Source organism: Aythya fuligula, chromosome 3 (assembly GCF_009819795.1).
Source record: "Aythya fuligula isolate bAytFul2 chromosome 3, bAytFul2.pri, whole genome shotgun sequence".
In the NCBI taxonomy this organism is placed as follows: domain Eukaryota; kingdom Metazoa; phylum Chordata; class Aves; order Anseriformes; family Anatidae; genus Aythya; species Aythya fuligula.
Genome location: NC_045561.1, coordinates 14,873,354 through 14,898,345, shown reverse-complemented (window position 1 = coordinate 14,898,345; position 24,992 = coordinate 14,873,354). Strand labels below are relative to the sequence as shown.

Here is a 24,992-nt window from a genome sequence, read left to right as displayed (position 1 = left end):
GAAGATTTTCACTGTTTAAAAGGCAGAGAATTTTAGAACACCACACCCTACAGACAAGGCTTCCTTATACAGTACAACAGACTCAGAGCTTATGATGATTTGCAAATGGTATCTGTAAATATTAATGCTTTTTGACATTGAATACTGCATGTCATGCATTTTAAGTGCTTTTTAGTGTGTGGATGCTTACAGTGAAATGATGTGCTTCTTTGTATGTGTTTTCAGTTGGAAGTATGCCTTCATAACAAGGAGTGATAGCATAAAGCTTAGCTGCATGAACACTCCTCCAGAATTAGCAACAAATGAACAAACTTCCTTAATACAGTCTTTAAATTGTCTTTTGGGGCACGAGCTTCATGAACATTAGATGTTCTTCACCTTATTTTCTTCAAATCCAGCTTGTCAGAACCAGAGCTGAACATTGACCACTTTCAATATGGAACAGTTTTCCTCAGGCTGGGACTGTATTTTGGATGGCTTCATTAATCCAGCAGAAACTAAAACTTGATAAAATTCCTTTACCCATAAATATGATGCTCCCAACACTATTTTTCATAGCTACTATTAAACCTTCTTTCAAAATTTCCTGAAATACCTAAGTAGAACATGGCTACAAAGACTTTTAAAGAAACACCAATGTACAAGATTCGTAAGCTTCAGTCAAAATGAGACATTGAAGGATCTTAAAGATCACATGTGATATTAAGAGAGAACAAGCATGTTTATGGATGTATGTGCTAGGAAGAATATTGAAATTTCATTCAGATTGGCCTGCCAGCTCCATCTAATCACCAGTAATAAGTGATCAAAACCAGGTACAATATCCATCCTGTCTCATGGGAAGAGAATAAAAGCATGAAAACTACAAAAATGTCTGAATTATCTTTCTTTTTGCCCTGCATTAAGCAAGTGCATTTTTCCATTCTCTGCTGCTGAGGAATTGCACAGATCATTAATTTGGACTCCAGAACACCTTGATTTATCCAAATAAGATTCAGGTATTTTATTTTTTTTTTTAATAAAAAATATATATATTTTTGCCTTGGTTTTCTACAGTAGCTGACAAAAATTAAAACAGAAGACTCCAAAGAGCATTTTTTGTTTGTTTGTTTTAAATGAGTACAGGTTTTCCTTATATGTATGTTTTTACTTAGAATCTAACCTACCTATCTGTCAAGTAAGAACACATGCTGGGGAAGATCAGGTTGCCTTAGTAACCCAAGTCCAGTTGTACAGACTTCAGAAAAGACTGAATAATTTTGCCTTTCTAAAGTGTCACCCATCATTGTGTTATTGTACTTATATATCTTACACATAAAATAGGTATATATTACCAAACTCCCTGTATGTACTTCGTGGTCTTTTCATACTATGGGTTATAGAAAAGACAGCTTGGGAAAGCTTTTTCTTCATTCCTACCATTTGTGATCCTTGCAGCTCTCATTTATTAAAAAAATAAAAAAAATAGCACTTACTCATTGTTATTTTCTGGGGGGCTTGTTGGAGAGGAATGACTGGCACTATTATGGAGGTAAAACTTCTGCTGCAGTTGTGCCAATAACAGTTAATCTTGCTCAGAAAACTACTAGTTACCTACAATTGATATTAATACATGATATTGTTGAAATGTTGCAGTTTGTAAGACTGTATTAGTATCTTTTTTCAGAGAAATCTATGAGAAAGAACAGTGACAATATTTATCCACTATGCTATAATGTGAATGGCTATAATGTGAATAGCTTTTGCAACAGATTCCAAATTTCAGACTGGATTGTACATAGCATGCTATTAAATTGTAATAATTGAAAGTTCAAGAGAAAGGAATCTAACAATACCCAGCAGAACAATTTTCATTCCATGAGAATATATTTAATTACCCCTTAATTATTTTCACCTTTATGACACTGGAAACACATCTACGATTTGATTTACAAAATCATTACTCCATTAATAAGAGAAAGATATTATTGACATACCAAAATTCAATTTAATTACTCCCTTGATTCCTCCAGAGGCAAAGAGAAGTTTGCAATTTTCTGACACTATGTTCCATTTTTAATATTGAGAAATAGAAAATACCTCTGAGTAGGCCAGAAGTGTTGCATAATTGCTTCTATCTGAGCTACAAGCACAGCTATAAAAATTTATTCTGGCTACCTTGAGTTTCATTTTGGTTTCCTTTGTGTCATGTTATCCCACTTGAAGCTTTCCTTGTTACTGTTCATTAGAAATATTCTCACATATATGAGTTTCAACAATCACTATCAATCTTTTTTTTTTTTCTTTCTTCCCTCCTTAAAAAAAAAAAAAATATTCTAAGGAACCTGGAAATTTCTTAACTATTTTAGATATGGATAGGTCATTTGACTTGTCCAGATTTTTTTTTATATAAAGAAAAATTCTAAAGATTGTTTTCAAACTGTCAAGAAAAGCATGCCTGTTAACTTACATAGATAGACTGGACATATATTAAAAATCTTGTTCCACAGCCATGGTTCCCAGGTAGCACTCCTTGCCTTCCTTGTTCTTTTAACAGTTTTTCTAATTTTCCTAAACACCTCAACATTTCTGCATTTTCAAGACTGCTTGTGTGAAATCCTCCTTCCTTTGACGTTTTTACAAATTAGGCCACTGATGTTTGTCACCAAAAAATCCAAATATTCATTATAGAGAGAGATTGGATAAAATAAACTGAACAAATTGAGATTTCTTCAAACAGATCATTCCAGAAGCTTGTCCTACACTGTAATTTTCTGTGCAGCTATCTTTATTTCTCCTGTGTACTGTAAGCCTCCATGGCAAAATAATCATATGAAGTATTTAGACTGGTATGTTATGAGGGACAAATTTTTAATTCTCAGCCCCTGGAAATGGAAATCAAATGTGTTGTAAATTACTCAGAGGAATTTCCCATCCCTTTTTTAATAACAGGTTATATGTTTATTGCTAGCTAGCAACTGCAGACTTAGCCAGAAAATTATTATTTTGGAAAGCACTATGAAGTGGTTCATATAGTTAGTTTAGGTTTTGGTCACTGGTTTAATTAAATTTCTTAATTTTGTTCATATCCTTCTCATAAAAGTAGCATTAAGAATGACCCTACAATCTAGGTGTCAAAAGGTCCAAAAGATGCAATATCCTGAACAGCTAAATCAATTAATAAATGTGAAAGAAATAGATGTGGCAAAAGGATTTAAATACATCATTTGGGTAACACCAGAGTGATATGTAAAAGGGATTATGTGAATATCACCCTAAGATTTGCATTTCAGAAGAAGAATGACATTGTGAGAGGAGAATGACTATCCAATGTCAACACCATATGATCAGAAGACTGTAAAAAGCTAGCTGCATGGCTAAGTGAAAATAATAAATATTCTTTTTCAGTGCGTGAGTATGTATATACAAACAATGTTAAATTTCAAGCATAAAGTACTAAAAACCTAGGGAAAGCCACCTGTACATTTCTATGTAAAATATTTAATTACCCCTCCTTGGCTACGTACATAATTGCTAATTGCATGTTCACATAGTATAAGGCTCTTGCCTCATTCAGTGCAAAAATTCACCTGTTCTGATCAGAGTTCTGCAGGGAAGACTGGTGTTTATAGAACTGCTCACTTATTGCAAAAGTTGAATTGCTGACCCAATATGTGGTTGTGTTTTTTTTGTTTCTTTGTTTTGTGTAGTTCAAATTATAAACTCAATATTACTTAATGCACTCTCCAAACACTACACAGAGAAGAGAATTATTCAATCCCTTCTGGAATTTGTATAATGCCAAATACTCTAATATCCAAATCTCTCAAACTTTTAACTATGTGTTTTTTTAAATGTCCTATGACACAAGGAAGTTCTTGGTCTATCCTCAATAACAGCCAAGAGTATCTACTGTTTGGTGTGCTCAATCTGAGATAATTACTATTTGATTTTCTGGAAAGATACCTGCTTCAATCCCAATTTTGAATGTTCAACATGCTTTCAAATCAGTACAAAGATGTCTGCTAAGCAAGAAAATGACAAATATTTAAATAATGAATCCACTGTCATACAACCATACCTGATTTATCCTTTGTAAGTCCATACTGACTACTCCTACTTGCCTTCTTGCCCCTAATATGTTTGGAAACAGCTTCTAGATGGATATTCTCGATCACATTTCTAGGGAGTGAGGCTAGCCTGATCAGTCTGTAATTTTCTCCTTGAAGACAGGGGAACTATTTCCTTTTTCTCCAGTTCTCTGGAACAGCCCCCCAGCAGCCATGAGCTTTCAAAGGTAATCAAGAGCAAATTCACAATGACCAGTGGCACACAAGGATGTGTCCCATTTGGTGCCATATACTTGTGCATGTCCACTTGGTTTAAATGTTCCCTGACCTGATCTTCCTCCACCCAGGTATGTCTTGCTCCAAACTATGTCTGTTCTCAGATAACTGGGAGTGCTGAAAGTGCTAAAAGGCCAGTCTTACCAGTAAAGACCAAGGCAAAGAAGGTGCTGAGTATCGGTCTCTTATATAACTTGCCATGAGGTTCCTTCACCTTATTCAGTGGTGGGCCTACATTTTCCCACTCTTTCCTTCACTGCTGACAGGAGCTTTTCCTGTTGGCCTCTTGCCAGACAGGTTCTCCTAGAATTTGGTTTTCCTAGACACATTCCTACATGCATGGACAGTGTTACTATATTCTTCCTGTTCCACCTGGCCCTGCATGTACCTCTTGCACACTGCCTTTTAATATCTGAGTATTGTCAGGAGCTCCTCCTGCCTTCTGCCACATTTGCTTAATTTCCTGTGCATCAGGGTTAATTGTGGAGGAAGTGAAGATCCCTGAAGAACAACCAGTTCTTATGGAACCTATGGAGTATCAGATCTGTGAGCATGAGGCTTCTCAAACTTGTCTGAACAAGGCCTCATCTATTTCTCCTTCTTCATATGTAGCAGATACCCACCACTACATCTCCAGCTTTGGTCTGCCCTCTAACCCTAACCCTTAAGACCTCAACTAGCTTTCCACTTGTCCCTGGGCAGAGCTCCATTCCTGCACAAAGATACCCAACTCCTTTTACTCATGCTGTGTACATGACAGTACAGGCATATTAGAGCAGCACCCACTCATTTCCCAGAAAAAAAAAAAGTTAAAGTTTCCCCCAGTCATGCTGTCCTCTTGACATTTCTTTTTTGTGTGTGTGTTATGCGCTTGGGGTGGACTGCTTTCAACCCTGGCATGTTGATTTTCAGGTCCTTCTTGTCCTTATCAACCTGCAACCTTTTGCTTGTCAAACCAGTCTACTACTTCCTCACTTTATTGTGGGTTGTCTTCTCCATTTTACACTATTCAGCGTTCTGGTTCTCTTATTATCAGGTTGGCCAGCCTCTTCGCAAATATGCTTTTGTACAACTTCAGCAAATAGATTTCATCTTGTCGTAGTAGGTCTCCTTCAAATTCCTTTCCCATGTTTGTAATAAAATCTAACCATTGTTACAGATATATCTTTAGCTGAAAAGCAGCATCTCTATAATGCAATCAAAATATATATAAAAAAAAGCTTTATATGAACTTGTAATTTCAACACAGCTTACAATTTAAATGAGGGCTTTTGATTTTTCCTGGTAAAAGAGAAGTCAAAATAAAATAGGATTTTTTTTTTATATAGAATCATAGAATATCCTGAGTTGGAAGGGACCCTTAAGGATCATCAAGTCCAACTCTTGACACCGCACAGGTCTACCCAAAAGTTCAGACCATGTGACTAAGTGCACAGTCCAATCTCTTCTTAAATTCAGACAGGCTCGGTGCAGTGACCACTTCCCTGGGGAGCCTGTTCCAGTGTGCAACCACCCTCTCTGTGAAGAACCCCCTCCTGATGTCAAGCCTAAATTTCCCCTGCCTCAGCTTAACCCCGTTCCCGCGGGTCCTGTCACTGGTGTTAATGGAGAAAAGGTCTCCTGCCTCTCGACACCCCCTTACGAGGAAGTTGTAGACTGTGATGAGGTCTCCCCTCAGCCTCCTCTTCTCCAGGCTGAACAGGCCCAATGACCTCAGCCGTTCTTCGTACGTCTTCCCCTCCAGGCCTTTCACCATCTTCGTAGCCCTCCTCTGGACACTCTCCAACAGTTTCATGTCCTTTTTATACTGTGGTGCCCAGAACTGCACACAGTACTCGAGGTGAGGCCGCACCAGCGCAGAGTAGAGCGGGACAATCACCTCCCTTGACCTACTAGCGATGCCGTGCTTGATGCACCCCAGGACACGGTTGGCCCTCCTGGCTGCCAGGGCACACTGCTGGCTCATAGTCAACTTGCTGTCTACCACGACCCCCAGATCCCTCTCTTCTAGGCTGCTCTCCAGCGTCTCATCGCCCAGTCTGTACGTGCAGCCAGGGTTTCCCCGTCCCAGGTGCAGGACCCGGCACTTGCTCTTATTGAACTTCATGCGGTTGGTGATCGCCCAGCTCTCCAACCTATCCAGATCCCTCTGCAAGGCCTTTCCACCCTCATTGGAGTCCACAACTCCTCCAAGTTTGGTGTCATCAGCAAACTTGCTCAAAATACCTTCTATTCCTACATCCAGATCGTTTATAAAAATATTGAAAAGTACCGGCCCTAAAATGGAGCCTTGAGGGACCCCACTGGTGACCCTCCGCCAGCCTGACGCAGCCCCATTTACCATAACCCTTTGGGCCCTGCCCGTTAGCCAATTGCTCACCCATCGTATGATGTTTTTATTTAGCTGTATGGTGGACATTTCATCCAGTAGGATCCTATGGGAAACCGTGTCAAAAGCCTTGCTGAAGTCCAAAAAAATCACATCAGCTGGTTTCCCTTGGTCCACCATACAGGTGATCTTATCATAAAAGGAAATCAGGTTAGTTAGGCAGGACCTACCCTTCACAAACCCATGCTGGCTGTATATTTTATTTTATTTTATTTTTTTTAAGTTTCATTACTCACAGCGGTTGAAAATGTCAAATTCCTAGTCAGAAGAGACTTCATGGTGAAGTTCTAACTCTTCAGAAATAGATTTTAATGGAAGTGTTGACACAGTGTTAGCTATACCATCACAAATACAACACCAATACATTATTCCCTTATGGTAACAGACAGTGTTGACATTGCCCTGTAATTTGGCACAGAACATTTCTATAGTAATGTAATGTGACAATGTTATTATGTCTGCTATTTTTCATGCCATAATAGCAGTATTTGTTTCCACAAACATGGCATTACGTTCACTAATATGGTTATACGTAAAGACTGTGTGAGTAAAACACACGTGAACTTGGAGACAGCAGACAATCTCTTATAGGTTTTGTTTTGCCAGAATCATATTCAACCCCACTTTTATGAAAAAGCTGAATACTCTGGGAGGACAGCTCTCGTCTAATAACCTGCTATTAAAAATATTTATAACATTTATGATGCACTTTCTCAGAGGAGTTGCACGCGGTCATCCATTTGTAAGAACAGTCATTAATCTTCCTTTTAGTACAGTTTTCTACATAATGCTATCTTGTAAGAAGATCTGCTACTGGCCTCCTTTGCACTTACAACACTTCTGTCTATCACATCTAAAGAACACTGTTGCTCCAAACCTCTAACTGTCATGTCAAATCCAAAGAAAAAATGATAATCAACATGACATCTTGGGATCAAAACTTACCCTGCCTTGTTTCTCTTTCAGTACTTAAGAAATGACATCACACAGAATGTTTCTACTTGCGTCACCATAAAGGCTTACAGTCTACAGGCACTCTGCATTCACTGTAGTGAAGTACTGAGAATTAAAACCAATAGAAACTTTTCTGGATTAAACTGTGTCCATTCCCAAATACAGCTGTAAAGCTATAATCTTACCCTTGCTAGCCCAGGTCATTTTCTGCAGGAGTAAATGCCATGAACTTCTCCTCTCTAGCTGACACATAGACAACACTTTTGGATTGGAAAAAATAAAAAATAAACAACCTAGTTCACATACAGCATATTTTGAGTGAACTTTTAAGTCTTAATTTTAAGCTTGGCACATTTTCACTTAGAATAGTGAGCAGCAGCAGAATAATAATTCGCTGTTGTAGACCAGATTAAAGATACTTCTTACACTCTATATCAATAAAATATATTATAACAATTTTCAAGTAATTATTTATTTTATTATTTCCTCCAAACTTCAAAAAGAAAGATGAGAATGATACATATGAAACACTTACATTGTGACAGCCCAGGAACGATATGCTTGTCAAACCTTTGTGCACTGCAGTTACTCTCAGAAACATGCTGAAAGTCTCAGCTTACCTCAGGAAGTAAATTTAAGCATGTTTATGCAAATTGAAGACAATGAAAAACTGGGAGGAGTGGCTGATAGACCAGGTGCATGTGCTTCCATTCAGAGGGACACCAACAGGCTGGAGAGGTGAGCTAACGGGAAACACATGAAACAACCAAAAATGCCAAGTCCTTGCAGGAAAGGATCTGTGTGTTCTAGTGGATACCAAGTTGAACATGAGTCAGCAAGATTCCCTTGCAGCAAAGAAGGCCAACAGCCTCCTGTGATGGATGAGGAAGAATGTTTTCAGGAGGGATAGGCAGTGTGGACAAGGCAACAGAGATAACATTGAGACAACATGGGTCTGTTACTTGATGAGGATGGTCACCTCATAAATAGACAAAGCAGAGACATTTGATGCCTTCCTTACCAGTGTTTAACACCAATGATGTGCCCTGGGAGCATTACAGCCCTGAGTAGCAGGAAGGTAATTGTAGAAACAATGACCTCCCAGCTAACTGTGAGGTTGTACATGAATTGTTGTGCAATCTGGATGCACACAGGTCTGTGGATTGCACATAAATCTATGGAGGATTCATCCCAGGGTGCTGAGATGGTTGATGTCATTGTGAGACCTCTCTCAATTATTTTTCAACAGTCTTGGGAATATGAAGAGGTCCCAGGTGACTGGGTGATCATAAATGTTGTCCCAGTTTTCAAGAAGGGCAAGAAAGAAGACTGGTAATTACAGGGCTATTGGTCTCTCTTCAGTGCCTGGCAAATTTATGGAGAAGATTATTCTGGGAGTTATTGAAAAACACTTGGAAGACAGTTCAGTCATAATTCACAGAGAACCACGGGTTCTTGAAAGAAAAGTCCTGTTTAACTAAATTTCCCTTAATGTCTAGCTGACCAAGAGAAGCCTGCTGATGTAATCTTTTTGGATCTCAGCAGTTTTCAATACTGTTTCTCACAGTATCCTTTTGGACAAAACGTCCAGCATACAGTTAGATAATAGGATGCGTGATCAATAATCGGATGGGTGATCAATCAGCTGATCGGTAAAGCCCAAATAGTTATAACAAATGGAGTTACATCAGGCTTGTGTCCAGTCACTAGTGGGGTTCCTCAGGACTCCATTTTAGGGCCAGTTCTCTAATGTTTTTACAGATGATCTGGACGCAGGCCTTGAATGAATACTAAGCAATTTTGCAGATGATACTAAGTTAAGAGGCACTGTTGACTCCCTCATGGGTAGAGAGGCCTTGCACAGAGATCTTTACAAAATAGAGGGCTGGGCATTCACCAACCATGTGAAATTTAACAAGAACAAGTAACCAATTCTGCACCTTGGGCAGGGCAAGCCTGACTATATCTACAGAGCGGGGGATGAGAGGCTGAAAAGCAGCCCCATGGAAAGGGTGGTGGTTCTGGTTGACAGCAAGTTGAATGTGAGCCAGTTGAATGTGCCCTGGCAGACAAAAGGGCCAACCATACCTTGGGGTGCATCAAGCATAGCATTGCTAGCTGGTAGAGGGAAGGGATCGTCCCATTCTGCTTTGTGCTGGTGCAGCCTCACCTTGAGTATTGTGTCCAGTTCTGGGCACCACACCACAATACAGAGTGTCCAAAGGAGGGAAAAAAAAATTGTGAAAGGTTCAGAGGGGAAGATGAAGAACAGCTGAGGTATCAACTTGCTTTGTTGATGTCAGAGAAGAGGAGACTGAGAGGAGACCTCATGATGATCTATAGCTTCCACATGAGGAGAGTGGAGGGGCAGGTGCTGATCCTCTTCTCTCTAGTGACAGTGATAGGACCTGAAGGAATGGCATGAAGCTGTGTCAAGAGAGGTTCAGACTGGATATTAGGAAAAGGTTCTTCACCAAGAGGTTGGTCAGAACAGATTCCCCAGGGCAACAAGCCTGCCAGAGTTCAGGAAGTGTTCGGACAGTACTCTCAGACATATGGTTTAATTTTTACATAGCCCTGTGTGAAGCTAGGAGTTGGACTCAATGATCCTTGTGGGTCCCTTCCACCTCAGGATATTCTATGATTCTGTGATTTATAGATACCTGATGGGTGGTAGTAAAGAAGACAGAGCCAGGCTGTTCTCTTTGATGGTGAAAGTGACAGGACAAGAGGCAAAGGTCACAAACTGAAGTACATGAAATCTCATTTTATATATAAGCAACAGTTTTCTACTGTGTGGGTGCCTGAGCACTGGCACAGGTTGTCCAGAGAGGTTGTGAAGATGCATCCTCAGAGATACTAAAAACCCGGATGGACACAACCCTGAACACCCTGCTCCAGCTGACCCTGCTCTGTGCAGAAGGGCTAAACTATACTATCTCCACAGGTTCCCTTTTCTTTCAGCCATTTTGTCACTCTGAAATTTCTACTCTAATACATTCACTAAGAACTGGTGGAACAAAATAGCGGGGAGGAATGGTGGATTAACACTGGATGAAGACCAAACTCCCACCCAAATGCTTGCTCATTCCCCTTGCTCTGATGGTGGTGTTGCCTCTGCTGTTTCTCTTTTCATTCTCTCCTCCTGTCCAGTGTTTTTGCCCATTCTATCTATGTTTTCCCAGAGGTGCCATAGTGTGGCTGAGGTGCTGGGCTGTGCCCTGTGGTGAGTCTGCTGGAAGTGGCTGGAACCAGCTGGAACCAGCCATGTCTGGCAGGGGGCAGGCCCAACCTTTCCTGATAGAGTCACCTGCTGCCAGCATCCAGACATGGACACTCAATACAGGAGGATGCAATTCTCCATAAGCCAGTTACATTTTAACTATTTCTTTTATGATATGTGACACTTATTTTTAAATGGTCAATTTTTCTTCTGTTAAAACAAAATCAACACCTATAATATTTTGATGTCACTAATAGCCCATTTTACATAAGCCTAAAAATATAAATTGATACAAACAAATGTAAAGGCAGTCTGTCTATGTAAGAATACTGTATTGCTGTAACAATACTGGGTTAGGTTTCAGTGTCTGTCAATTAACGTTGCTCCATGCATGATTGGCAATGGAATTATGTCACTGCTGAGGAACATCCTTCAATTGTTCACAAGGGGCTGTGTTTTTCAGCAGCAAGCAGGTACTACTACTCCAGACCTGTCACTGAAAACACCTCACTGGACGCAAAAGGAATTGGGCTTACTTGAGTGCTGTAAAACTTTAGCCTGTGTTTTGTAGCCTATGCAATGTGCTAAAAACTGTAGTAACACTTCATCATTGCTCTTTCCATTGTACTCTTCCCAAACAAAGCAGAGAGTAGTCTAGGAACATACATATGACATTGAGATTATAAAAACATATTTTTTCTTCATTTTCCTCCCTGTATATATATATATATAATTACAAAAAAAAATCTCTCATTAGATTTGCTTGGTAGACTTTTGGAATGTAAACTAATCTAAGGAGCCAAGATAAAGCAGAAGATAGATGAATTACAGTTACCAGACCCTGCATCCATATCTAGGATAATGGATCTAGGATGCACAAAGCATCCATATCTAGAATAAATTTATATTTCATGTTTGTGACAGAACATTACAAAATTACTTTGGGGGAAACAAAAAGTAACCTTTTTTTTTTTTTTTCTTTTGCAGTCATGTGCTAAAGATACTCCTCTACCAGCATCAAAAATAGTATACTGAAAGTTATCTGATAGTGTATAGTGTCATCCACATTACTGTATGAATGAGCCTTCACTGACAGGTGAATATTTATCTTTCTTATGCAAGTTCTTAAATTTCTTGAAAAAAAAAAAAAATAATAATAATTACACAGTATTCCAGGTTCAGACATCAGTTACTATTAACACAAACTTATAAACAGAGTTTTTGCATTGCTAGATGTGAAATATACAATTTCTTATTCATAGCTTTTAGTTACTTTTGAAAGAAATCAGAGGTCACAAAAAAACGCAGAAATAATTACATTTAAAAAATAGAAGCACAATTTTTCTACTGTATTAGATAGGACACTAAAATCTTTATAAATACATGCTTAGAAGTATAACTAATTATATTATTGGAAGTGCAAACCCAATAAACACAAAACTTTGGTCAAATTTTCTAAAGTTTTTTCATTTATAAAGAAACAGATTATCAATTATAAATATAGATTTTATCAATTATAAATATAGATTTTCAATCATAAAGAAACAGAGTGACATGTCTTTCCTGTAGTTTTTAAAAGGTGATCAAGAGTAGAAAAGTGGAACTTGCATGAGAATCATTTTTTTTTTCAGCTTTTGCATGTAGCTAATTTTTTAGCCTTTTATTGGATATAATTTGAGCCAAAATCTCATGAGATGTTAGCTATTTTCTTATTTAAGAGTTTGACCACAAAGATGCACCTTGCTGGAGACTGGAGAATCAGAACAAGACACAGAAATGCAAAATGCTTGAATAGATAGTTATACAAACACTTCCTATCATCAGACATTCATTTGGAGACATGTATACAAATAAAAATGCCTACACTTAAAGACATTCCCTTTTCATATGGATACAAATACATGTAGCATAAGGATATTTCAAATGACCTGCATTAAAAAGAAAAATCATTAGTTTTCTTTAACTAGTTACCATGGACCATCATGGCTCTTGCATTATTGCTCCACTTTCAGCTCTGCATAATTCTATTTTGATCAGTAAAACTAGATTGGAATAAAACTAGATTATGACATTGGTGAATCAGGACCTTATTTATGACACATTTAAGATTTTCCTGAAAGACCAGATGGTTGGTGTACATTATGTAGTTTTATTGAGATGAAATTTAAAAGAACTAAAATACTCAGCATGCTTTTATTATTGGAATGCTTAGTGTGTCACCTAAAGAAATCAACAAAGGGAGATAATAAGCCTTGTCAACTGTTTCACAGTAATTACAGCCCTCATGATATAATTCAAGAAAATTGCAATATAGCTTAAGATAATAAAAAGTTGGTTTTTTTTGTTTGTTTTTTTTCAGTCAGAAAATAAAATATATTTGTAACGTTTATGCAAGAAAGGGCTTATTTCAAAAAGGTAACCATCAGTATATTAGACACACAATCAAGTATAATAAAACCAAATTCTGTCAGTGTTCCATACAGAACATTGCCCAAATTTTAAACTGTATATTTTAGCTATGTTCTTCACACAAGCCTTACAGATTTTCACAAGGTTTGCCAGTCCATTTAAACATCATATATTAAAGTATTATAAAGCTAAAGACACTTCCTTCAAATATTGCCTTAGAGCTCTAGAGCTTTCAGATCAGCACATTTTAGTGTACTTACGGTCATTGCATAATGGTCCGCTAAAGGAGGTCATGCTACAATCACAGCTGAATCCATCCCACTGCTGCAAGCACACTCCCTGGTTTGCACATGAATCCTCTTGGCATGTTGTGCTTGGGCCTGATGAGAACATACAAAAAAGGACTTGCACTTTGCCTTCCAAATAAATGTATTTCTCACTGGATCACATTAACTAGTTGCCAACATCTCAAATCAAATGAGCAAAGAGTTACCAAGGAAAACACACATAAACTTGCTGTTTTGTGTTTTTTGTTTCTTTGTTTGTTTTTGTAGCAGCATGTAATATTAAAAGGACGTTTTTGCTTTAGTTCTATGACTTATATGTCATAAACACATAAAAATGCAAGAACTGAAGCAGCTATATTCCAGGTACAGTGGGGATGTTAGCTTTATTGCGAGTTCTTTGTCATTCTCATCTCAGACCATTAACTGGCTAAACGTTTTCTAAAAACTTCAGTATTATTTTTCCTGTAAATACATTTCAACCAGCAAAGTCAGATGCCAGAGAAAGCAAAGTTCTGGGAGATGAAACTAAAGATTCAAACATAAGGTAAACCCAAACCAAACCAAAACAAGAAATTAATAAAATGAAGCTATGTTATACAGTGCTTTCAATCCCAGATATTGTTTTAAATTATTTAGGTCTGAAATAAAGAGAAGTTTGGCATTCTTTGGCATGAATGTTGGCAAGTACTGATTCACATGCTTCAGGGATCCCATGCAGATTCCTTTTTGTAAAGGGAAATGAAGAAAATCAGATTACTAATGAACTGGCATGCCGAAATGTGATATACACATGAAAAACAAACTACTCTATTTCTAGAGAATCATAACTAGACTACGGAAATATAAAGAAATTTTTAAAAGTATGATCAAAGCACTAAAGCAGTCACTATACAAAACATATTCAAGACTGAAAGCCTTTATGCAAACTATGCTGGAAAATGAAGGTTCATGTAGCACATTGTTTTAGAGGTGTGAAAGACACAATCTGAAATAAAATAACACACTTTAGTTCTGAAATGTACAGAGCATTTATTGCAGTAATCCAACTGTGCATTGGGGGTTTCAGTCTTGTTGAATACACACAGGGCTATCTACCTTGCAAATCAGCTTTCATCAATGCAACTTTGTCAGCAAAATAAAAAAGCAAAATATATTAAATGTTAGTAAGCAATATTGAAATGGCAGCAAACACAGAAAAAACATTCAGAATAAAGTGCATGCTGCTGTTAAAGAGAGAAAGAAATGCCATATAATGCAAACAAATTAATGCTAATAGCCATAAATCTTCAGGCAAGCCAAAATAAGAAAGCAGTAATTTGCCAGTATTTTACTACAAATATAATGGTTAATTGAGCTGATGACATGTAATGAAGGAAAATTAAAAGTTTTTTTTTTCCTTTTTTTTTTTTTTTCTCTCCTTGGATAGATATGAATGCATTAGCAGAATAAATGCATGGCTGAATCCTGACTAGCCATTTGTCACGTTGAGATACACCAAATTCAAGAATAATTAGCACTGTCATCCTCTCTGGTCTTTCTTTGTCTAGCCCTTTCTTCATGAATGGTGAATGAAAACTGAAATACAGATTATGAACTACTGGTTTCTGTATGCTCACACATACATATCACACTGACTCTTGACATTACAATGAAAAATTTGATTCTGGGATTATAAAATACTCCTACATTGTTTTGGGGAAGATACATCTATATCTATTTGAAACTCCTACTTCCAGTTACAGATGATGAGGCAAAAACTGTCCCAAATATCATATAAATCCCCTAAATCATTCTGAAGAAAGATATCCACTTAACCCTTCTTTCATATTACAGCTTCTTCAAAGATCTCAGTGCGGAATTTTCATTTGTTTTGACATTATTTTAGAAAAATCCAAACCTGTGTGGCTTAAGTCAGCTCAATGGCCACTTGCTTTAAATGAGGCCCTGCTTGAGCGCACCACTGAACCAGGACTTTAAAAGCCACCACTGTGATTAAGATTGGACAGCATATGCAGCATTACTTTTCAGGCAAAACTACTTTGTTATATTTTTCTGCTTTTCAAATAGCAATAACAGTATCCATAACACATTGGCTGCAGTATGCAGTCATAAGATGGTGACTTCCCTTTCTTAGGAGTTTTGAGCCCAGAAGTTTAAACATTTGGGCATTACATCACCCTTTCCTGAGCTGGGGATTATAATGACAGAATCCCATAGCTGACAAGACACTTACATTTTTTTCTCACCAGATTCTGCTACTCGGAAACTTTACAAAGATGAAGTGAAAATATCTGTAGGTGTTTAAAATGTTATATATTCATGCATTTATTTACACTTTAGTTATGCAATGTTAAGTTTCCTCATCATTTCAAAAGTAGAGCAAAAGTCACAAGGACTTAAAAGTATAAAAACTGCAGGACCCTGCAGACACATTGAAATATATGTATATGGAAAAAATACAGGTAAGATTTTGGTAAAAAGCAGGGTATCCTGCTTTTTAAAAATGGTTTTCTTAGCATTTTTGGTTTACTTATAGTGGTCATTATTCAAAAATTGCCATCATGACTGGTTTTAATGTAATATTTTTTTTTTATTTTTATTATTTTTTAATTACAGGAAGCTTTAAAAAAAAGGAATGGAAAAGGACATTCTAATGTTTACGATACTATAATATTTATCATAACAAGTTTATATATTTATATATATATGTTACAAAACTAAACTATTTAGTAAATATTTTAATACACTCTTCTCAAGCACTCACCTTTTGATTCACATTCTATTTAAATATTCTAATTTATTCAGTCTTCACTACAGACTTTTTAATTGACTGAATTTCGTCTCTCATTTACATTTGTCTAACGTGAGGGCTTACAAGCTGTACATATTACACACAAAAAAAATATTGTAGGTAGCATGTACAATCTTTTTCTATATATCACAAAAATACATTCCACATCTCACTACCAAGAATCTACATATATGTTAAGAACTACTATGAACCTTTTAAATGTTCATTTAAGACATATTATATATGCACAAACATCCAAACAGTGCATTATTTTCCCAATATTTTAAAAATGTTCTTATATAATTCAGTATTTTCTATAATTCTGCTTTCCTTATAGTGTAAAGTACAATGGAGCTGACTACAGGAAAACAGGGCTGACATATCCTGGCTTTGGGGTTTACTGTTAACAATTCAAAGAGCTAGTTAGCATATTTCTAGTTGTTGGTTTCTACCTATTCTATCCATTGAAAATGTGTCAACAAGGTGAATTCAGCCACATTTAAATTACGTTCAACACTCAATGACAGAGAACAGATATCTATCTGTCTGTGGCCGAAATTTTGAAATGTAACCCTTACAACTTGCCAACAAAACCCTGTGTGTGGGCCTGCAAAAATATCCCAAAGAAAGAATTTTTAACATGCATTTATATTAGTAAAGTTATTGACAAATATGTCTTTTAAGAAGAATGCCATTATAGATAAAATTAATTAGTAATACATCATGGCATCAAGCTTGACAGAAAAAAGATAAAGGCCTTTTAGCTTTTTTTTTTTTTTTTTTTTTTTTTTTTTTTTTTTTTTACAATGGAGAGGTGTGGAATTCAATCTCTTGTGAGTCTGAAGAGCATCAAATCTAAGTGTCTCTCTTCTCAGTCTGAAGTATTAACAAAGTGCACCCTGTCTATGGGATGAGGGTTAGAGTTAGGTGATTTTTAGGTCCCCTCCAGTCTAATCTAATCTATGGTTTTATGATTCTATGACATATACCCTAGTACAGTCAGCTGTCTTTTGGACTGAGAGTGATGGCTTATGCTTTTTTTTGGAAATTATTTCTGCTACTCTGTGTGTCCTTAGATCTTTGGGCTCAACAACTCAGAACTTACAGACTACACATCCCATTGCAGCGTGAGATGCAAAACTGCTCAGCTCTAAGGATGGAGATAGTCTTGTATGTACACAGCAGCACAACTCTTGAGGCATATAACAGATTTCTAGGAGACAGCTAAATTTGCAGGTGACTTTAATAGTATTTTAGGTGTCAGAATATTTTCTATATATCTGATCCACGGTCTTCAGACAAGAGACCAACACACAGGTCAGACAGGGGAAGACATGAAGTAAACGAGTAAAGTGGAAGGGTTGCAAGTTGTTAAAAGTTGTTTAAACAGAAAGATTGGAAGAGGTTATTTCACTCAATGCTACTGAAGATTTTTTTCTGTGGGAAAAACTTTTGACAGGGCAGATCTCTGAGAGGCAGTTGGCTCATCTGGTTTAACCATTCTGTTTGTATAAGATAATTTTGGTGTCAGAAAAAGCTCCACCAAAGAGAACAATATTTGTACTGATTTTATTAAATGCTTGGTAGCTTTATTAAATTCACTGACAGCTGAGTTGTGCCACTGCTTTAAAAGGTGAGCTTCATTCTAGGCCTATGGCAATATTTCTTTGAACTACATAAAACTCATTTAGAAAATCACATTATTTCAAAAGAAGCTATGAAATTCATAATGGATTTAAAGTGTACTTTGACTCTTTAAAGGGATGGTACAGGCATGGAACTTAACTCACATCATTCAGAAAGTAGAATCTAATTTTCCAAACTCAGTGCAAACTGATTTATACATATTTTTCAATTGCTGATAGAAATACAGACACTAAAGATGCAGAAAAATAAGTTATGAAATGTGCATATATCTATGTTCTATCAATAGAACTTATACTGGTAACTAAAGGTAACAAGTAAAGAATGAGCAAGTTCCACCTTTACAAACTAACTGTAGGGACAGCAGAAGGTAAAATTTATCTGCCAGAAACCTTTGTCTGGTAAAGCTTGAGGAAATCTCACCCAGCTCTGTTTGGACAGTCTAAAATGTCTGTTTATAAACTTAATCAACTTGACACCAAAATCATCAAGATTCTAAATTCAAATTCTACTATATCATTTACATATTTTCTGTCCAAAGATGGGCACCTGAGAGAGGAGGAAATGTGTAAAAATAATGAACAGACACACAAAATTCAGAATTATGTGAATAAAATACCTATGTGGGGACAGAGAATTGATTTAAATTATTTCATAAAGAAAAGTAAAATAATGTGGAATTAAAAGACAAGATGAAAAGTTGATTGATTGATATCCCTAGTTTACAAATACACCTCTTCTAATTCTGTCCTGACTTATATTCCACAATAGTTCAGTTGTGTCAAAATGTGAGATAAAACATATTTGACTATTATTGACTTCAGATAGGAAGATTCATGACAATGCAAATCTCAGGGTTAAGCAAAAATAGAGAAAGTAGATTGATCTTCAAGAGTATCATATATTAGCCTTGAATTAATAAACACAAAAGGTCTACTTTAAAAGTGTCTTTATAAAGGACTCCATTGAAGCTAAATGTTATTGTTTCTATCATAGATTAAAATACATTGTAGAGTAAATAAAATACATGCAAAATATCTAGCCACTGGAGAGGGATGGAACCTACATTTAACATTTAAGAAGTTACTCATGTTCATCAATCTGTGCTGTAGAACAGGTATAGATGTACTTGTTCTCCGTAATACTAACAGAAACACAAGCTTTATATAAGAAAGGGTAAAACAGGGTAAATTACAAGCAGGTAAGATATTGCCTTTCCATGTGCATAGTGTACATATCAACAAAACTCGGGAGGGTTAGCACAATACTTGCACAATGATGTAAAAAGATAGCAGCATATTCAGTACCTTCACACCCTCTTTCTATTTGCCCATTGCAGAAGAGAGCATCTGAGATGAGATCAGGCAGCCGTCCATTCAAGTCAACTGATGCAAGACAGCCTTGAAATCCCTCTTTTGCATGCACCAGCTTTGGCAAGGACTTATACATTTCTTTGGCCACTCCTCCAATATACAAATCACCTGTTAAGCAGAAATAAGTATTAGCCACAGGTAAAAAATAAAAAAGAAAAAAAAGAAAAGAAAAAAAAAAAAAAAAGAGAGAGAGAAATAGCTGTAGAATCTTTGACCTGCACGATCTTCAAAAAACAATCTTCAAAATTTTTCTGAGATCTCTATAAACTTTCAGATTTTGTAGTACTTGCTCCCTACTTTGCTTCAAAATAATTTAATTCAGCAGTTTTCTGGATACTGTGAAAGCTACCTGTATACTTCATATTTGTATGACTTGTATGTAAGACATTGTAAGACATGTTATCTATGTGCCAACTCTCATATACAGGAAACACTGATCTGTTTCACAGCTGCAGATATAGTCACAGAATCTCCTTCTAGAAACACGTTTAGCACTGACACATATTGCATTCATATTCAGAAAACCAGACCCCAGATCATCCTGATTATGGATCCAGAACACCCTAAGTGTTCTTAAGGCAATAAGTGGAGCACGGAGATTGACCTAAAGCACGCTACCCATTTAAAAGCAGGCCAACAAAAACAGGTTTAGAGATACATCTGAGGAACTTTGGAATACCACTGTTAAGCAGCAAAATGACTGGTCCTCCCCTCCTAAATGTGTACCCTGTATTAGTCATATGGGATCAGGGGTGGTTAGATGCCTTTAAAATGCCAGTTTGCCCACTGAGAATTGTATTACCAAAAGTACTTCTGATGGCTAACATATAAACATGACGGCTAACATATAAACAACTCTTTGTTGAACCTTAAGCAACTTAAGGCTGCAATCTGGTGCTTTCCTTCCTTTGAGTAATTCATAGTTCTGAGAGATAGATATCCATTCTTTGAATGGATGTAACTATAACTTTTAAACACAGAGGAGGGGACACTTTGTTTTGAAACAATTTATGCTGTGCCTTTCTTCAACACATTTTGCATTTCTGGCAGGCAGAACACTGATCCTCTACTTTTCAAGCCAACATAACTATGGTTTCCAACATCTTGCATGAATTTACTGTCCCATTCTCTTATCTCCTAAATCAGAAAAAAAAGCAGCTCTCTGCAAGATATTTGGAAGTGCTCTGAGCATGCCTGTAGGCAAGCCCCATTGGATAGATAGGAAAAGGACAAATGAGCTTCTGAGAAGTGTTGAACCTGTTGAAGGAACGTTCTTATGGGAGCATCCAACTCTCAAGCATCAACTAGGGACAAAACTCTTACTCCATCTATGTATTAAATTCTCTCTAATCATAATTTGCATATTTTTTCAATAGACTATCTGAATATACATTATTGTCCACATTGCGCTTTCCAGCAAGCTCCCCAGTCTGGATGATTTTGGAGCCAAGGCTATAGGATGTACCAAAGAATATTTCTGAGTCACCTCAAATGTAAAATTATTCATTTTCAATACATTTACCAAGATTGGTAGGCAGATGTTATAGCAACAGGATGTAGAATGTCCTAGCTATCGTCATTACCGCATGTAGCTAATTTTAATCTCCCTCTTATCAGTATAAACTGTAGTCACACCTTTTCCTGGTTCTCCTGGCATACTCCTTTGCTTGCAAGCGAGTGCTCTTCAAGGCTGTTTGTAATGGCTTACATGTTGCATGCAAGGAACTGGCCTGAATCAAACAAATGCAATCAGACTGTGAAAAAAATTTAGTCAGTGCATATCAGCCCTACAACTCAACTGTATTTGAATTAGTGGAGCCAAAAAGCTTAGGAATATGCATATTATTAATCTCATAACATATTCAACAAAAAATCTTAGCGATCGTTATGGCATAATATAACAAGAAACCTCAAGCTTTCCCCTTTCACATACATTATATGAAAAATAAGATATTACTTTCCTCTAGAGTTTTAAGGTATAGCATAAATCTCAGAAACATGGTATTAGGCATAAAAGATTAATATATGGTGATCCATATGTTCCCACAAATGGGACATAATTCATTCACAGTAAAAAAAAAAAAACTTCAGTATTTTTAACCATCTGTACTGGAAACACGATAAAATTTCTTGCCCCATCATAAAGGTTTTTTTTAATCTTTTCCTCAGGTGGAACTTTTAGAAAGTAAGCCCTCACAGGTTTCCTGAAGTTCTGTTTCTTTCAGTCATTGTTAGCTCTGAATATAGAGATAATTCATCTCAACTGATTGCAATAGACTAAAAAGAAGGAAACTCCAGAGAACAATACAAAGAAATTCATACCTATGCTGAAAGGATCAGATTTCTTCTCCTTGAAGTGTGTGCAATTTTTTTTTTTTAAAGCTCTCAACATGTGTACTGTCCAAACAAACATTTTTATTCTTTGATCAATTAAACCTTTAAAACTGCAAACTTTCAAATTGATCCCCTGCTCATTCCTAAGATACTTCCCTCCAGCATATTGAGATTGATATATACACTAATATAGCAATTGTCACTTTTGATGAATGACAAGAAAAAGTTCTGCCACTGTGGAAGCACATGAGGATGAACTCAGAACATTCATTCTTGAAAATATAACAATGGAATATTATCAACTAGGTATCATATGCACAGCATGACACATTGTTATAGAATCATAGAATGACAGTCATAGAATGGTTTGGATTGGAAGGGACTGTAATGATCATTTAGTTCCAACCCGCCTGCCATGGGCAGGGACACCTCCCACTAGACCAGGTTGCTCATAAGCCCCATCCAACCTCGCCTTGAGCACTTCAAGGGATGGGGTATCCAAGACTTCTCTGGGCAACTGGTTCCAGTGCCTCACCACCCTTCTAGTAAAGAATTTCTTCCTTATATCTATTCTACATCTACTTTCTTCCAGTTTAATGCCATTGTCCCATGTCCTAATAATACATGCTTTGATAAAGAGTTCCCCTCCAGCTTTCTTTTAGGACCTCTTTAGATATTGGGAGGCCAATATCTCTATTGGGAGACCTCTTCTCCAGACACAACCCCCACTCTCTCATCCTGTCTTCAAAGGAGAGGTCCTCAAGCCTTTTGATCATCCTTGTGGCCCTCCTCTGTACTTGTTCTAACACATATATATCCTTCTTGTGCTGGGGGCCCCAGAGCTGAACACAGTACTCTAGGTGGTGTCTCATGAGAGCAAAGTAGAGGGGGAGAATCACCTCCCTCAACCTGCTGGTCATGCTTTTTTTGATGCAGCCTAGGATAAAATTGTCTTTTTGGGCTGCAACACACTTTGCAGGCTCATGTTGGCTTCTCATGAACTAACATCCCCAGGTCCTCTTCCTTAGGGCTGCTCTCAATCCATTCTCCACACACCCTGTATTTGTGTTTGGGATTGCCCTGATCCAGGTGCAGAAACCTTGCACTTGTCCTTTTTGAACTTCATAGAAACATAGAAACACAAGGTTGGAAAGGACCTACAAGATCATCTGGTCCAACCGTCCCCCTATCACCAATACTACCCACTAAGCTACCAAATCATATGGTGTAGCACCTTGTCCAGGCGCTTCTTGAACACCGCGAGGGACGGTGACTCCACCACCTCCCTGGGCAAGCTGTTCCAGTGCCTGACCACTCTTTGAGAGAAAAAGTTTTTCCTGATATCTAATCTAAATCTCCCCAGGTGCAACTTGTAGCCATTCCCTCAAGTCCTATCATTAGTTATCTGAGAGAAGAGGCTGACCTCCTCCTCATCACAACCTTCCTTCAGGAAGCTGTAGAGTGCAATGACGTCTCTCCTGAGCCTCCTCTTTTCCAGACTAAACAACCCCAGCTCCCTCAGCTGCTCCTCATAAGACTCATGCTCCAGACCACTCACCAGTTTTGTCGCCCTTCTCTGGGCACGTTGCAGGGCCTCTATGTCCTTCTTGTAGTAACGGGCCCAAAGCTGAACACAGTACTTGAGGTGCAGCCTCACCAGAGCTGAGTACAGGGGGACAATCACCTCCCTACTCCTGCTGGCTACGCTATTTCTAATACAGGCCAGGATGCCATTGGCCTTCTTGGCCATCTGGGCACACTACAGACTCATGTTCAGCCAAGCATCGATCAACACTTCCACGTCCCTTTACCCTTCACAGTCCCCTATGAGAATGAGTGCTGGTGATCATGTAACTATTGCAAGCTGCTCATAGAATGCCTCATCCATCTCTTCATCCTGATTAGGCGATCTATAACAGACCCCCACCAAGATGACACCCCTACAGGCCTTTCCCCTGATCCTTATCCATAGACACTCAACTTTATCATTCCCAACTGGAGGCTCTTCAACATCAAAACACTCTTTAATATAAAGAGCCACACCACCACCCTTCCTTCCTTGTCAATCCCTTCTGAAGAGTTTGTAGCCATTCATCACAGTTCTCCAGTTGCGGGAGTGATCCCACCATGTTGCAGTTACTCCAAATAGGTTGTAGTTTGCCTGTTGCACAATCACTTCCAGCTCCTCCTGTTTGTTGCCCATGCTGCGTGCATTGGTGTAGATGCACTTCAGATGAGACACCTGCCTCACCCCAGCTTCATTGTTCCCCCAAGCACTTTTCTGGTGAGCCCTGTTTTATCCCCTTATCCCCTTCCCCTGTCATAGCTAAAAAAAAAATGTTTAAAGCTCTCTTGACGAGTCCTGCTAGCTCCTGCGCTAGGATTTGTTTCCCCCTTTGAGACAGGTGAGTTCCATCCATTGACAACAAACCAGGGGTCAAGTAAACTACCCCATGGTCAGAGAACCCAAAGTTACTGTCTCGACCCAGTCTCTCAGCCAATTATTTATCATCTGTGTTTTCCTAGTCCTCTCCGTGTCCTTCACCTCCCCCGAAGTAACAGAATGAAACACAACTTGCACTCCCGCTCCTTGAAATATTCACCCTAAACCACTGAAATCTCTCTTCGCAGTTTGCAGGCTTCTCTGAGAGATTTCATCATTGCTCACCTGAACTATGAACAATGGGTAATAATAAGCGGGGTGAACCAGCTCCGGGAGTTTTCTAGTCATGTCCCTGACCCAGGCCCCAGGTAGGCAGCACACTTCCCTATGTCTCGGGTCTAGTCTGCAAAAGGAGCCCTCTGTTCCTCTGAGAAGGGAGTCGCCTACCACAACCACATTTCTTTCCTTCCTGGCAAAGGCAGTCTGCATGTGTGGACTCGACTGCCTCATCCTTGGTAACGTCTTTGGGAAGCCTTCCCCAAACCCATTACTTAGGAGGACCTGGGGATGTGAGGGAAGCAGAGGGGGGGTTCGCCCACAATGCTGAGCAGGGACCTTCTTCCAATCCTCCTCATCCCTCAGATCCCCCTCCTTTGCCTGACAGGGACAGGGCAGGGGGTCCACCACCAGCTGTGGGGTATCTCCTGGGCACCTTTCCCTCTAGCACACCAGGGAGCTACTCCACCAGTCAATCTCCCACTCACAGTCCCTGACGGCCCTCAGTCTCTCAACCTCCTCTTTCAGCCTTGGTGATATGCTGAGCAGACCTTCCACCTGCTCACACCTCACATAGGTGCATACCTGTCCCCCCCGCCGCCCC

At 38.2% G+C, this 24,992-nt stretch overlaps 1 protein-coding gene across 16 annotated transcripts in view; it reads right to left on the bottom strand.

The window, feature by feature from the left end:
* NRXN1 (neurexin 1) overlaps positions 1–24,992 on the bottom strand; it is a 716,955-nt gene that overhangs the window by 342,663 nt on the left and 349,300 nt on the right. For all 16 annotated transcript variants that reach the window (XM_032185606.1, XM_032185602.1, XM_032185608.1 and 13 more), the window contains 2 exons: positions 19,330–19,503; positions 13,561–13,680 (listed from right to left, as the gene is read on the bottom strand). In XM_032185606.1, coding sequence (XP_032041497.1) covers positions 13,561–13,680; positions 19,330–19,503 — 294 coding nt within the window. The remainder of the gene's footprint in view (positions 1–13,560; positions 13,681–19,329; positions 19,504–24,992) is intronic.